At 40.3% G+C, this 17075-nt stretch overlaps 1 protein-coding gene across 1 annotated transcript; it reads left to right on the top strand.

Annotated features, from left to right (window-relative positions):
- The first annotated feature begins 10422 nt into the window (after positions 1-10422).
- On the top strand, positions 10423-13769 carry LOC148850235 (ATP synthase subunit epsilon, mitochondrial-like). Its single transcript, XM_088945040.1, has 2 exons — positions 10423-10719; positions 13434-13769. Exons 1-2 carry the CDS (start codon positions 10524-10526, stop codon positions 13460-13462), a joined length of 225 nt encoding a protein of 74 aa, XP_088801166.1. The 5' UTR covers positions 10423-10523; the 3' UTR covers positions 13463-13769.
- Positions 13770-17075: the final 3306 nt, after the last annotated feature.

Here is a 17075-nt window from a genome sequence, read left to right as displayed (position 1 = left end):
TTGAAACTGTTCAGCATTTATTTTTAAGTTGTCATTTTGCATAAAATCAATTCTTTTTGCCGCTCCTTCAAATATTTTAAATCCTAATTCCCCTTATCATTCTTGGTATGAAGGGCTTCAAGATCTTTTGCATAAAATTTCTGATAAGCATCTCCTTAAACAAATTCTTAATTGATATGCCATTTCTCTTTATTATATCTGGTTTGCTCGAAATGAACGTATTTTAAAAAACTAGACTATTTCTAATCACTGGATAATTTGGAAAACTAATAGTATCTTTCATAACATTTCCTCAAATGACTTAGACGTAAATCCTGATCTTCCTCTACGATTTTACCTAAAGACTATTCAGATTATTGATTATATCATCTTTACTGATGTAGGGAAATTAATAAACTTTCTTACTCTTATGATATTATTCTACTTGACTCACAACTATCCTGCTTGCAAATTACAGGAGGAAGGAAAATTTTAAAATCAGTTGAAGAAGCGAAACTTTTTGCCATCCATGAAGGGACACTCCATCGCCCAGTAGTAGTTAAGAAAATGTCACATTTTGCTCTATTCAGATTCGAAAGCAGTTATCCAAGCTCTTGAAGATCGTTCTTCTTTACATTGGTCTCTTTTAAGCTTCTTAACAAAGACCAAAAATTTACTGCTTTCTTTTGAAACTTATCTTTTAATTTTCATCAAAAGGAGGTACATTATTCCTGCTCATCAAATAGCTCAGTTAGCCAAGATATTACAGAAGGATTCTTTTGTATGTTATGAGTACCATCCTCTTGTTCCTCCTGTCCAAAACTTTATTTTTTGTTCTCCTTGTTAATATAATATTTTTTTTTTCCGTAAAAAAAAGTGGATCGGGTCATGATACGTTCTGATATCCGACCCTAATTGGTCTTTGGGTCACCTTGGTCTGAATCTTTGGATAGGATCAGATAATAGGATCTGATCAGAAATCGGATTGAACTGGATAATCCCTACCCGATCTGATATATATTATATATTTATAAATATATATAATACATATATGTATGCTATTTATTTATTTATAAATATATTTTTTATATTATACTTTTTAAATTTGTTATATTATTATTATTTTTATAATAACACATATATATATATATGATAATAATAATTAAAAAATACTTGTATTTTTTGTTTATTACTTTATTTAAATTAGTATATTTTATTTTTCTTTTAATAATTTATTAACTTTTAAAGAAAACGAACCAAATTGAATCAGATCAGATCCAAAGATCCGACTTACTAATAAGATTCGAATTCAAATCGAGCCTTATCAGATCCAACCAGATCTTCAGATCGGACATGAACAATGTTGGATTAGATTCAAATATACCTTGATTCGAATCCAATTCGATCCATTTGCATCCTTATCTCCATTCATTTGTTTGTTGTGAAATTTTCATTGCATTAGGTTAACATGAGAGTACAAATTCTAGTTTAGTTTTGGCTCAGATGATCTTGACTTCTTCATGTTTTCACTACAATCGAAAAGGAAACCCTTTAAACAAAAAGGGTTTGTAGTTTATTAATATTTAAGATTTCCACTAGAATTGAGATATGTTCTTCATAGGCCTCACACCAACCTTATAGCCACATCCCACCTTGTATTGGGAATATCTCTCCATGAATAATAAATACAAGTGTGGGAGATGTTCCCATGTGCGACCAGGACACGCAATGAGGAGTAGAATGAGACTCTTTCTACCAAGGATTAATTTGTAACCAAACTGAGTAAGATAGAGATTGTTGGAGCCGGAGCTTCCTTGCCCTGCCCTCTTGTTACGGTCTAACACAGGCTTAGCCTTGCCTACGCTTGGCAGACTTACGTTAAGGGACATCACTGTCATTTTTGCTTGTAAGATTTTTGGGAGAATTGATGTTATCTTCAGGCAGACCACCAAAAGCTTAACGTACTCTTGGAGGAGGGGTGGTCGATCTCCTTGTGTGCCTAACCTTGGCACTCCTAGACCAACTTCCCTTGCGAGGCAGCCCTGTTTAATGGCTAGCATGGCTACCAGGGTTCCTCATGGGCGCACACTTGCTCATGGGGACAGTGCATGGACCAGCACTGCACTGACGACACTCAAGGGAGGCTTGGCATGCGAGCCTGGCTCAAACATGACCCTTCACCATGCCAGCCCCTTGCCCAAGCTGAGTGAGCTACCCCGTTGCCTATAGCGTGCGGGTGTGCTCTGGCCCAAGTAGTTGCCTATCGTCATAGCACACAGGTGTCCATCATCATCGGCATACAGGAGACCCTTCACATCGGTGCCAAGTCACCTCTTTGACGCACAGTCACTTCACATCATGGCCATCCCCCTTTAGCACGTAAGTGGCACCTCCCATGGACCGGCCAGAGCCAACAGAGTGCCCCGGCCATGCGACTTGAGGTCATGATCCAGTGCTACTGACCTTGGTGGAGCTATCACCATCGGACAACTCCTAGCCTTGCAGCACACAAAGGCTTGTCCTGGACGCCGTACAGGTTTCTTTTGCTGTAGAACTACCCCGTAACAGTTGGTATCAGAGCCAGGTTTCCAATTGTAGCCGTAGTTGGTGTCAAGCAGATTAGTCTAGAGCCAGTTGAAGCAGTCATCTCAACAAGCTACACATCATGGGGTGCGGTCCCCAGGCAATTCCACTCGGGTTCAAGCAAGCAGCATTCATATCAGGCCTGGTAAGAGGCCATTCATTCGTGTCCCCATTCCAATGACCCTAAAATAGCTTCCCTTGCGGGGGCAGACACATTGGTAGTTGTGCTCATGCAGGGGTAGATGAGTAAGCCTTTTTTGGAAGGAATATTGTGGCAGCTTGAGTGGGGGAGTGCCATGCTTCCTCATAGACATCAGTTGTTGTTCATTTTGGTGAGGTGTTGGGTGGTGCGCCTACATCTTAGTTTCATGAAAGATGATCCATTGTTTTGTACCTTTGTCTGAGGCACTACTAAGGCGGGGACAACATTCCGAAATTGGTTGGTGTGGACGGTTGGTCAAGGAATATCACTGAAGTGGTAGTTTTGCACAGGACTGGTCCTCGGTTGAAGCCACAATATATTGGAATGTTAGGAATGTGGGTACATTGGCCGTTGGAGCATGGCGGCCCTGCATCGGTAAGGTATCAGGAGGACATGCTCAACATCATCAATTGGAACATTCGTAGCAGTGACAACGGATTACAAGGCGAGTGCATGTTCGACAACATCATGGGTAAAAGTTGCCACCACTCGCACACATTGCGGTCAGATCTCCTTGAGGCAGCAACAGTGGGGCCCCATCGAAGCGAAGAGGTAGCCCAAGTCGGCGAGGCGAAGTGTAGTTTCGAGGGCCAAGAGAGCATAAGCCATGGATAGGTTTGAGTAACCCGAACCGGCGAGGTGAAGTCTGTAGGCCAGCATGGTGAAAGGGTACCCAGGACACATCGCCAATAGTAGGAGTATATCTATCACATCGTGTTCGGTAGCACCACTGAAAAGCTACCAAGAAGACGGTCAAACCTTGAGGTAAAGATAATACATGGGGCGGACCTCCGTGAAGCACCACACATAATTTCTTCGAGGGCCCTTCTTTCACACAGTTCAACGGCATAGCCATTGCACGGTTTGAGTAACCTCAACATAGGGGGTGAAGTCTAGGCAAGCTGGCATGGTGAAATGGTTCCGTCCCCATAAATGGACACCAACATAGGCAAGATCCGGGTTGGCCAAGCGAGCCTTGGAACTGGCAAAGAAGTGGATGGCACGGGACACAGACACCCATTCACAAGAAGACCATTGTCGAGGATGACAATGGATCGAGTGGGGGAGCCTGTTACGGTTTGACACAGGCTTAGCCTTGCCTACACTTGGCAGGCTTACGTTAAGGGACATCACCGTCATTTTCGCCTATAAGATTTTTGGGAGAGTTGATGTTATCTTCAGGCAGACCACCAAAAGCTTAACGTACTCTTTGAGGAGGGGTGGTCGACCTCCTTGGGTGCCTAACCTTGGCACTCCTAGATCAACTTACCTTGCGGGGTGGCCCTGGTTAATGGCTAGCATGGCTACCAGGGTTCCTCATGGGCGCACACTTGCTCATGGGGACAGTGCATGGACCGACACTGCGCTGCCGACACTCAAGGGAGGCTTGACATGCGGGCCTAGCTCAAGCATGACCCTTCACCACGCCAGTCCCTTGCCCAAGCTGAGTGAGCTACCCCGTTGCCTATAGCGCACGAGTGTGCTCCGGCCTAAGCGATTGCCTATCATCATGGCACACAGGTGCCCATCATCATTGGCATACAGGAGACCCTTCGCATTGGTGCCAAGTCACCTCTTTGGCGCACAGTCGCCTCACATCATGGTCGTCCCCCTTTAGCACGTAAATGGCGCCTCCCATGGACCGGCCATGCGACTTGAGGTCATGATCTAGTTCTATTGGCCTTGGTGGAGCCATCATCATCGGGCAACTCCTAGCCTTGCAGCACATAAAGGCTTGTCCTGGCTTGCCTTGGCCTGGACGCCGCACGGGTTTCTTCCGCTGTAGAACTACCCCCGTGACACTCTGGCTCCCCAAGTCTCCACATATCATATCATACGTGTTTGGTTTGTGGGAATAGGTAGGGATCTTAGAATTGGAATGGCCCATTCCACCCATTTGGTTGTACAATATGGGGTTGTCATTTCTATTCCTGATGAAAGGACATGTGACTTAAAAACCTTAACCCCATATTTCTTTACCTCATGCCAATCCTCCTTAGGAATCATGCATGCATATCTCATGAAATCAAATTCGGATTCCCATGTACCAAACAGATGGGGAATATGCAATTAGTTCCAACCACAAAGGCTGTGTTTGGTGTTTAAAGGAAAAGTAGGGAACTTTTTTACAAACCTTCAAACCAAACATAGACAAAACAAACGGACCCTACAAATAATCCTTCTCTTTTTGAGGGCCCTTAACATTGAGGAATGCAAATACAATAACCCTTGTACATCCACATGAGGCAAACCACACTCAAAAGACGACAAATTAAGAAATCCAAACCCTTTTGGTCATCGAGTCCATTTAGTTCGATGTTAGGTTTGTTCTAATTAATCCATGCATGGATTAATTGTTAACCTATGCATGAATTGTCGAATCCCAATAATTAAAGAATGGATACTGGATATAAGTAGGGATATGTTTCTCTCCCAACACTTCTCTTGGGAGTTAGGAGACCGACCATAAACGCTTTGAATAATTTCTCATATATACCTGCATCGATCTGTTCAAATATATATCCACATGTTTGTACATTTCTGTATGCATATATGTTATGTTACTATAAATATGTAGGAATGTGTTTCTCCTTTGTTCACGGGATGAGGGATCCATGAGAATCATATGAAAGCAACACTCCACTCCTTCGTCATCTCCACCTTGTGTGGGTCCACTGTGTGTCCCAGCATGTGCAATGTTCGGTGAAAGCTTTCAATTTTATGATCGTACGTCCAAGAATTAATAATCTCGCTTTTCAATTCATCCTTCCTTGTTCCTAGTTCCTACTTTTTTCCATCCGTGGGACGACGACAAAAACACTTTGCAAATCCTTATTTACTTTCGTTTCTTCTTTCCGTTTTCCCTCAACTATTGATTGCACCGTCATCGTCAAGGTCATGGTCATCTCCTACCTAGCAGCTGCATGCAAGTAGGTTTTGGATGGTGAAAATACCAAAATATATTGCCAGCTAGCTGCTCGCGTGCTCGTAGTCTTCTCAAAGTATATATAATTATTTTCTCTGCTTGTCACTCACTATAATAATAATAATCCCGATCATGTTTGATCCAAGAAACATGCACGCTTCAAATTAATCAAAAAATGGATTAGCTGAATTTGAGCTGTTATATGGGCTGTGTGGGATCAACTATATATTTTGCTCCACACCGACAGCCATAAGTGATCAATTAATTAATGGTTGGTGAATAAGAATATATAACAACCAACCAAATTACAAGACTAATGAATATAATTATGACACAATCTCTTCATCTAATTACTGGGAAAACGATCAATTCGAATCTACACAAGTGCAATATTAATTACTTGAGATTCGAAATCAAACAAAAGTAGTGGAGTTATACAAATTAAGAAAAGTATGGCTTTGTTGGATACCACAGCAATTTAATTACCAGGCCAATTGATGGGTTCGTTAAACCTAACTTGTTCACATCCTACAATTAATGTTCAAATGAAAAGAAATCATCACAAATATTTGGTTAGGTTAACGTTAATTTCCATGCATGACTTCACGCCTTTCTGATCGATGCATGCTAAGTAATGCCTCAAAAGGTTTGATAGTTGGCGTAATTAAGTTGTTAGCAGATCTAGCCAGAGCTCGCTATTAGCCAGGGCCCTGCAGGGAGCCGGCTATCAGGACCAGCGCAGCAGAAACTTTAATTATATTCCTCCAAGAGTTTGTGCACTCGTGAAGCTGTGTGACCTCCACCAGCATCCTTAACGCCTCCAAGGGTTGTTTGAGAGTAGGCGAACATGTAATTACCAGTGCCAGGACTACTAGGACCAGAGACGACGTTAATTCCTCCCGGAGGTTGTTCGTTCGTGATGAAGAAGCTGTGACCGGCCGACACCGCCAGGGCTGCTAGGACCAGACACTTTAATTCCTCCGAGAGTTTTCGCATTTGTGATGAAAGAGTTTGTTCTAGGACTAGAGTCCTTAATCCGTCCAAGTAGAGTTTGAGGCTGAGCATTCTCGAATTTGTGGCCTCCGCCGCCGGGGCTAGGGCCTGAATTCTTGACCGCCATCAGATACAACCCATTTGTGAAGTGGCCCTCAAAAGTACTACCCGAACCTGACCTCAGAATATGGAACGGCCGGGCATCTGTTGCCAAGAAGCACGTAGAGCTGAGCATCGCAGAGAGAAGAAGGAAAGCGATATCGATCACTCTAGCCATGTACGTTGTATACTATTAATGGATTTAAAGTGCCAAAGCTTACGAATGAAGGTGCTACTTATAATGACTATGAAGTTGGGTCGACGTGGGGTTATTGCATGGTTTCGTATTTAATTTATATGATATAGTCTGCTATGGATGGGTCTTATTTGACCAAGTCTCTGCCCCTTGAAAATTAAAACATGTGGGAGTTTTGATTGTCTTCTCTGATTCATGCGATCGATCGACGAACCACCGACGGAGCTTCATACTCGGGGGGTTGATGGTTTGATCATCATTTATCAAAGAATGACAACTCATTAAACGTACGGTCCGGAAATATGACAGTGAATGGAGTCCAATTTCAATTTGGAAAGCAGTGATTTACAGATATAAAAGGAGAAGATGCCGAAGCCTTGACTACTTCATGGTGGATGAGTTGGATAATATAAAGTCAGGAATAGAGGTCTTTAATTTGTTCCCTTGCCAAAATAAAGAATCCATGTGAACCAGTTGGGTTTGAGAGAGATGATGGGTACGATTATATCCTCTCATGCTCGGTTTGTGGAAAGGAATTGCATGCACATCGATCGGGAGATAGAAATTAGGCTCCGTTTGGTTGCAGTATGAATATCATTTGCACCGGTGCAAAATGCCTAGGAGTGTCATTGAACTGAGTGTAAATTAAGGTTTACTTTTTTGCTTAGATTTGACCTTGTTTTGCTTTTTATTTTTTGAAATAAATAGTTAGTAAAATGGTGCATATAGTCCCCCAATTTATATATATGAAAGAGAAACGAGGCGGGATGATGGTTATTTATCTGGTGGGAGTAAGGTAGTACGTAAAATGATGTGTGATCCCCCAAGAATTAACTCAATTAAGGTAGGAGGAAGTAGTGTAAAATTTACATCAATTTTTAAAATACAAAATTTGCATTGCTAATTTTGAAATGCAAATGAGAATAAGAATGCAAATCATGGTCTAGATACAAAATTTATATCCGGTTGAGATTTGCATTTCAAACAAACATAACCTACTGGAAAGCGGAGATTATATTAATCTAACCAATAACCATTCGGATCAATTGGTCAAACCCAATGCATTTTGTAGGGCTAGTTTATTGCCAGTGCCAGCTTTAGGTTTTGACCTCAAACACTTGATGTTCAAGTAATCTATTAAAACCAAGATTTTAAAATTTGGGAATTTCTGTTTTTTTCGAAAAAAATTGGAAAATTTTGTTAAATTTTAATTATTTTATAATATATCATATATATTATGGAAAAGTAAGGGCAGGCCCAAAATTTTGACTGAACCAATAACAGTATTGACCAATTCACATGTATTACCAAGAAAACTTGCAAATGGAGTACACTCATGACTCACTGTAAGCTGTAAGGTGGGCTAGCTTGGGTGGATGAACTACATCGCTGCAGTTTAAGGCAGGCTAGGTCTGATTTTTTGCTTATAAACTTGATACATACTAATACACAATACAATCAGACTGCCCCCACGTTTTTGCTTATTTGCATGGGACAGCTACGCATTAGACACGACTCTAGACGATCTTCTCATGTAATTATTTCTACAATCAGTTAACGAAGATCTCTCTCTTTTGATAAAAAAAAAAAGGTGGGCTAGCTTTCTCAGCTGAGACAAACGAGTTTCAGTCATCTACAGTTCTACTTGTAACAGTCGTTTGTTTATTTTTCTCTATTTTTTTCAGTCAAGGACTCAAGGATGTGGTTGGGAATGTGATGGTAAAATAAGTGTTTTTTATTTTTTTTGGGGGAGAATCTCAAACTAACTTTTCTTCTTGTCTCTTGTTTGGTTCGTCTTCCATTTTTCTTCCTTTTGATTGGACCAACTTCACCAAACATATTGAAAATGTATTTGCTTACTGTGGCCGCCCTGGGTTATGGACCTAATTAATGTATGCATTTCGTTTAAACTTCAAAACACAGACCCCTAAACCCGTGGCAGGGTTACACACAATCAATGGGCTTAGCCCATTCCCTAAACTCATAAACCCCCAATCTTGATGCCAGCGGGATTTTTTATTTTATTTTATTTTATTTTTTTGTGGGGGGGGGGTTAGAAAAGATAATTCATTCACCAAACAAAAAAAAAAAAAAAAGAGCTAACAGTGACGAAAGGGAAGAAAAAGAATAAAATCTAAACCAAAAGACAAACAACAAAATACACCTTACGACCGATTGGCATTGAAAAGACTAAAATCCTTAACCAAATCACTTTTTAAAGAATCATCTTGAATATGAACCTTGGAGGAGACAAGAACAGTCTTTCACTTTCTTCATCATCTTATTAGCAAATATGATAGAGGCATTAGGATTAGGGGGCATCATTGAAAATAGTCATTTCTTGATTTTCAAATATATCATAACAGAATGGTCGAAAATTCAATGATATTAAAATTATCACTATCTAAATCCGAGGAACTAGCATTTCTACCAATCATATCAGCAGAGGAAACTAGCAGGATATTAAACGAAATAAACTAATTAATTCCAAGTTAACTTGTGTCCAACTGTCGCATAAGGTCATGTTTGGTTTGAAGAAAAAAACTAGGGAAAGATAAGTTGCAGCAGATAAGACGGGATTTGCTCCTCACAAATGGGTGTCTCACATTTACATCCACCGTGCAATGGAAATAGCTCCCGTGAATAACAACTAATAAGTATGGGAGATGTTCTTAATACATGATAGAATGTGCGTGTGAGGAATAGATTCGGTCTCGCAACAAACATAGTTCTATCCTTTACGATTTCTGACAAAGCCCAGTCTCAGATCTAATATCAATTTCAGTGGGCCGAGATTAGGCTTTAGGCCATTCTAAAAACGGGCCTAAGTAGGGTACGTACCCATGTGTTGACAACATAACTGGCCACTGGTGGGCCAATATTTGGACCATGCAGGACTGATCTGTCAGCTGCCAAGTGAGGATTGAGTCAAGATTTTTATGAGCCATTCAAGTTCGATTTGTAAAAAGCTTGGCTTGATCTATTCGAGCTCGAACCTGATATATACGCTCATTTATTAATCGAGTCGAGCTTGAACTTAGTGAAATTCGGTTTGTGAGATTCACAAACCTAATATAATAAATAAATATTTTTTTTATTATATACATATATACATATGAATATATATATAATTTTTGTTATATATATGATATTTCTATTTTTATGTATAATAGTAAATAATTTATATATATAAAATAAAAAAATATTTTTATATGTATAATATTTATTTAAAAACAAAAAAACTACCTTGCGAGCTTTAAATGTCTAACTCGAATTGAAATCGAGAATAATACAGTTTCAGCGAGCCGAGCTCGAATGGTCAAGTATTCGGCTCGGCTCGGCTCGGCTCGGCTCCATCCTTTAAGGGAAGGGATACTGGGTCTCGGAGTCGGATGAAACGATCTGGACCGATTATCTGCTTTGAACTCGTTTTAACTACCATTGGGCATTGGCATTGATCGGCATCCAGAAATACAAAACCAGTGATCAATTGGCAAAGAGAGGAGAGGAGATTAGGAGAAGAGGGTTCGATATTTCGATTTTCCATGGCGTCAGCGGCAAGTTCAAGCGCGGCAGTGCCATTCTGGAGGGCAGCTGGTATGACGTACATTACATACTCCAACATCTGCGCCTCTTTGCTACGGAATTGCCTCAAGGAACCTTACAAAACCGAAGCCCTAACTCGTGAGAAGGTCCATTTCGCTGTGTCCAAATGGACCGACGGCAAACCTCAGAAACCCGGTATGCTTCCCTCCTTCTTGGCTTGTTTTGTTTTCTCAGTTTTCAATGAATAATATTATCTAAATTGGTGATTCTATGGATGATTGGCATCTTTTTAATAGTGAAGTAACTCTGGATTGTTGTTTCTGATCCGTTATTGCATTTTGTTTAATCTGAAATCCCGCAAAGGTTATTCTTGCATAAAACTTTGCGATTACTGAATTGAATGGTCAATTTGGAAGTATCGAATTAGATGAGATGGAACTCGAGATTCTAGTTCCCTTGATCTTTCGGTGGATTCTGTTATGAAAAGTCTGTTCCAGTGTTTAGGATCTCAATGGTCTTAATGGCCTTAATGTGGAAATATTTCGGGGATAATATTACAAAACCAAATTCATTTATGGAAACTTCATTTCGGATCAATCGTTCCCTTTTCTTTCCTCCAGAGATCCATTTCTCATTCACAATGTCAGTGCAGTTGTTTCTGCTCGGCAGAGAGTGGAAACACATGGCATTCGCCGCCAAAGAATACCTTTTCCGGAAATCCTGTTGGGATGATTTTCTTCGGCCGTTTTTTGCCATTCCTGGATTGCTTCTGATCATAAGTAGCTATATGTTATTTGTCCTTATAAGACTTGGAATAAATCTTTGTTGATTGGGGTAATCATGCTTATTTCTACTCTAAATACAACTTCAATCACTTACATTTCTTTTTGGTTAACCTATAACTTTTTTAAGGGGAATGCGTTTGATGTAGGGCAGTGATGAGCTAGAAAGTCTCTGTGATGGATTTTTAGGAATATTGAAGCCCCAGTTGATAAAATGTGATGTTAGACAACAAGGAAAATATGCTTAAGTTACATGATTTCAGCCTCTATCCATATAAAATTAGGGTTGGCATCTTATGCAAGGCTAGTGATGAGACTATTCATCACCTCTTCAATATGATGCCACCAACTTGTGGGATTTTTTTTCCACTATTTTGGAGTCCATACCAATAAGAATCCCTTCCATGGTCCCATCCTTATTTGAGGTCATCTTTCTCTTCCTGCCTACTAGGACTAGGAAAGGGAAGATTGTAAAGTGGTCTACTAAAAGGTCTTAAGCAATGCCAATGGTACTTTGAAGCATTTGGGAAGAGTGAAACAATAGAAACTTCTCTAAGAAGATTCACTGTTCTGGAAGTTCTAATTGACACGATCACTTTCAGTTGCCTAGTGGATTAGCATTACAGAGTCTCAATTTCTGAAATTGTTTGATGGAGTATGGTAGCAAGAACCTCATGTCATTAATAAAACATCCTGTGCATTTGGCCCCTCCCCCAGAATTCTTTTAGGGAGTGGTATTCAAATTCAATTTTTATATCTAGTAAGTCATGGGCCTTGGGATTTGGAGGTGTTCTGGGGCTCACGATGAGAGAGGTTCTCTTGTTGTTTTCTGCCCTAATGGCCCAGGCTCCTTGATTAGACCAGAAATTTGGGCATTGCATTAGGACCTTGAATAGATGCCCTCCTTAGGTGTGGATTGTGGATAAGCTGAAGGTTGTTGGTGGTGGCTCTTAGTCTCAGGTTGTTATTAACTTATTATCAGATGGATGTGACAGACAAGGAGTAATCCATGAATCTTATGAGAGGCTAGATCTTTGCTATCTACAACGAATATCTCATTCAGCTGGTTCCCAAGGCCTGCTAATACATAGCCAGGGTTATCAGCCAATGGATTATTGATCTTGGGGCCCAATTGAAGAGATGTTCATGTTAGTAGCCAAAAATCTAGCCTCCTGGAGATAATGCGCTCCTTCTGACTGTAATTTATTAGCAAACAATGGATCTTTTAATTTGTTCCATGGGGCTTCTCCCAACTAGGGGTTCTCACAGTTTGGTACCAAACCATGGGCTATTGTTTTTTTTAAACCGAACTGGGAATGCTGGTTTTTGAAAAACCATGAAATGAAACCGGACTGAAACCAATCGGTTAACCAGTTGATTGGTTCGGCTTTTCACTGGTTTCTCGGTTTTTCCTAGAACCACCAGATCTGCTGAGATGCCGATAACACCAACCGGTTCAGTTAACTGGAATTTTCGGTTTGGTTTTTTGGTTTTTGTTGAGCACCCCTATCCCCAACCCTGGTGGCAACAGGATCTAATCCCAAGTCTCTTCTATGACTAGCCAGAGAATTTATCAACAGATTCAGCAAACACTGAATCAGTGTCTTGTTTAGCTACAGTATCTCTCTCTAAAAATAGTCTACCTAAACCCTGATTTGAAGCCAACAATTTAGTAATTTTTGAATCTCTGTTCTTCTTCAAAATAGGTTCTATATCAATCAATTAAATATTGTAAACAAGGTAGAAACTCGAACTCAAACAACTACAGGATTTTGCAAACAAAAGATGTAGACCAGCCCTCACAACATGGACCCCACTTAGTAGGGAATCTCATATCACCAAACTTTTATCTGATTGAATTCTACTAGATGTTGTGCATTAGCTGATTAGGCTTATTTTCAGTTTAAGAGATCTCTTAGGTTGGATTAATCAACATGAATGTTGCTGTTTCTGAGACAATGTAGGCAAAATAATACTCTACTATTTACCAAATTCTGTGCCACAATTTTTGCTTTTATTTATACCTAGCTTTGTTCTTTTGATCCTAGTGACCGGTATCTATTTTCCTGTCAGAATATTTTTTTTCTGCTTTTCCTTAATTAACACTTTCCCTAATTTGTTTATTAGCTATTCGTTCGGATACACCTGAAGAATGAAAAGTCACAGGCTCAATGATCTCGGGGAACTGCTATTCTGCCTCAACAAGGCGTTCTTCCACTTTTTAAATTGATAGACAGACTTTTCACTCTGATGTGTATACCTCTCATTTAAAGACAGGTTTCAACATGATTTTATATTTGGGAAGAGAGGTTATGTAATAAGGTCGTTACTGCTACTCTTACTCTGGCTCTGCCTCTTGCTTCTATAGCTTGAGTAAGGAAATTCGATAGACAGCTCAAACTTGACCTATGTCCAACAAAGGTTTACATTAGAGAATACTCATTTTTTTTTTATCCTCACAAAGTGTCAAAGACATGTTTTTGTCTTTATTCTTCCCTGATTTTTTAGGGGTTGGGTGTTGGAGGTTTGCTTCCTTCAACCATGACTAATGAATTATTCTTTGTTGCGTTTCTTTAACCAAAGTAATACTCTGGTCCACTCTTTAAAGCAGGCACACATCTTAATACACAGATGGTGGCTGTATTTATTGTTGAAGAATTACGAGGATGAAGGTGAAGCAGAGTGTGCTACTCAGTCGGCTTCAGTCAGTGCAAGGCCCGTTGGGACGAGTCCGTGTTCTGTGCACCATGGGTGCACTGGACGAGTGCATCCACGAATCACGTTCGAATACGTCAATCGGGGGAAACAAGCATAGCATCAACGGTCAAAGGCCCATTAACATGGGTTTGGCTGTTCAACCGAAAACAAACCGGCCACAATTTTCCTGCTGGTGGTTGTCTAGACGGGTGGCTGCTGTTCCTGCCGTGGTTGTCCAAGTAGGTGGTTGCGGTTTCCGCTGGTGGCTGTTCAGGTGGGTGGTTTCTGTTGACACAAAAAGCCCCTTGCAAGAAGAAGAAGAAGAGGCCAGAAACATACCGCCGGAGCTCTCGCCATTGCCATTGATGGCTGCTGGTTCAGTGGAGGGAGGAAAAGCATACAGGCGAAATGCAAAATGCGACCAGGGCTTCCTCTTCATTAACCTTCTGTCATTTTGTGGCTGTTTGTGTTCGGTTGAATCGCCGAATCCATGTGAACAGGCCTTTGACCATTAACGTTATACTTGTTTCCCCTGGTCAACGTGTTCGAACGTGATTCGTGGCTCGTCGGTGCACTTGTCCAATGCACCCATGGGTGCACAGAACACGGATTCCGTTTGAACTGAAGCCGAGTTCGTCTTGAGGGTCTACATTAGACCTGTTGATGGGCCGGGTGGCCCGACGGGCCGGTCTGCCCCTCAGATGGGCTTGAACACACAAATGAGCCTGTGGGCTTGACCTCATGCCAAAAAGCCCGGCCCGCAATAAATTCGAACTAGGCTCAGGATTTATCAAAATAGTCCGGTCCGGCCTGACTCGACCTATAGACTAAACCCAAAAACCCTAATAGCCTAACTCTTTTCATTCATCTCTTTCCACATTTCTTGTTAGTCTAACATCTCTTCTCTTCACATCCTCCTCACACTCTCAAGCAGCTGTAGAACTGGCAAATATTCACCGGCACAACTCCGGCAGACGGGCAGTGAGTCTCTCTTTCTCTTTCATACACACACACACAAACTCAGCACTGGTGAACACAGTCATCGGCGGTGAATTCTTTCTTTTGTTAGGTCGGGCTTTGGGCCTAGGCTTTGGGCTTTTTCTTAGGACTGGGCTCGGGCCCATGTTATAGGCCCATTGGTCAGGCCAAGTTCGGGCCCGGGCCTAACAAAATCATGTTTATGAAGAATAAAAGCCCAGCCCGACTCGGCCCATGAACAGGTCTAGTCTGCGTTGTTGCAAGTCAACAAGCAGATTGTGCATCAACCTCATTTTTTTTATTAAATTTTACTGGTCAGGACTGCTGCACTTTTTTTCCTCCACTCAATATGTGTGACAGACTGACACTGAAAGTTGGCCAAGACTCAAGGCCATGTTTACTTTGAAGGAAAAGGTAGGGAATTGTAAAGGTTTTCCTATATTTGCTTTCCTTTCCCAACTTTTTTCTTCAAACCAAACATAGCCTAAAATTTAGTTGTTTTCACATGCACGGGCCTCTACACATGTATAACAGAGTACCAATGACACTTGTACAGTAAGTGTAGGAAAAAAATTGCAACAGGTCCCGACTCATAACTACGATAGTTTTCTTACAATAACTAGAAAAACAAGTGCAGCAAATCCGGAATCAATTGTAGGTCACTAGGTCTATTAAGCCCCATTGAGGCTGGTTTGGTTGCGATGAAAATGTAAATATGTATTCTGCATAAATAATCTCTTTCCAGCTTATGAATGCAAAGTGTCCGTTTTTTGTATTTTTTCTGTTTGTTTAAAATCAGTGTAAAACATGGGTTCTATCATTAAATGCCTTACAATTTTTGTCAAACACATCATTTACAAGAAGAGCACGTGTATGCATTAAAAAAATAGGTACAACAATATGTGTTTCTTAGAATACAAAGATGTAAAAGAAAAAAACATTTTTTGATATCTTAATCATTACTTTTTTTTTATAGCAATGAAACGCTTGTAAACGCAAACTAGGGTATATAAATACCCCGGTTCGGTGTTTGTATTATAAGCAAACACAGCCCAGTTTTCATTTAGATAAAGTGCTTTTCATAATTGATGGAATCCTAAGCTCCTAATAACAAAAGAGAGGAGGTGGATAACTAGAAAATGTGTATGACAAGGGAGATCAAAAACAGTTTTAAAAAAAATGGATGTTGATGAATTTTCTAGAAAGGACGAGATGTTAATGTAGTTAACGGTCTAACCTTCTAGCATGAAATGAAGCTGAATGGCTTGCAGTTATACAAGGTGTGAATGAAGCATTGAAAGGAGGAGTTGCCATATCTCTCCTTGCTTCATTACCCCCACCTTGCATTCTCCTTGATTCTCTGTTCCTCTTCCTTTCCCGCCATTCCCATTTTGCCAATTTAGCACCCTTTCTTTCAATTCCTTAACTAATTCAATATATTACCTATAATCTCTCTCTCTCTCATGATGTCATGTCACCACCCTTTTAATATTGATAATTAATTAATGTCCATTACATTTTCATATTAGGATAGTTTATCTCATTAGTGAGATATACATCTCATAGAGCAGAACCCGATTCCTTAAAAAATTGGATAAAGTATTTTGGGATGATTTTGAACAATCTTCCATTTCCATATTCCTCTTCCATTGCCAAGAAAAATATGGGTTGCATTGAAATCTTGAGTCAAAACTTTGCAGACCCCACTCTTAGGTTATATAACACCAATGGTTTACATAATTAACACTAATTAATTTCATTAGCTTTATTTGCATAATTAATAGTAAAATGGTTAATTATAAGTTTCCATAATAATTACTTAATTTACACTAGTTAATTTACTGAATTTTTAACACTTTAAACCTTTAATTTATTAGGTTGCTTAATATAGTTAGATTGTTTAATTAACAAAATTACTTAGGGATGGCAATTTCCCCAATTCTCGTTGGGTACTTGACCTCTTCAACCCAATGGGGATTAATAAGGTAGGGATAGGGCGAGGGTGGGGAATGGGATTAATAGGGATCCCTAATTGGGGATGGGGACAAGGATGGAGAGTGGAGTCCCTACCCTGCCTTGCTTCGACCTTGATTA

This window comes from Nelumbo lutea, chromosome 5 (genome assembly GCF_056320005.1).
Source record: "Nelumbo lutea isolate HS-2025 chromosome 5, American lotus-T2T, whole genome shotgun sequence".
Lineage (NCBI taxonomy): Eukaryota > Viridiplantae > Streptophyta > Magnoliopsida > Proteales > Nelumbonaceae > Nelumbo > Nelumbo lutea.
This window is presented reverse-complemented; position numbering and strand designations above follow the sequence as displayed.

What these genes read in the sequence shown, in the direction of transcription:
- LOC148850235 (XM_088945040.1), top strand. Translation starts at nt 10,524, where the DNA reads ATGGCGTCAGCGGCAAGTTCAAGCGCGGCAGTGCCATTCTGGAGGGCA. An exon ending in CGGCAAACCTCAGAAACCCG is followed by an intron (nt 10,720 to 13,433) that starts GTATGCTTCCCT and finishes TTTGTTTATTAG; the next exon opens with CTATTCGTTCGGATACACCT.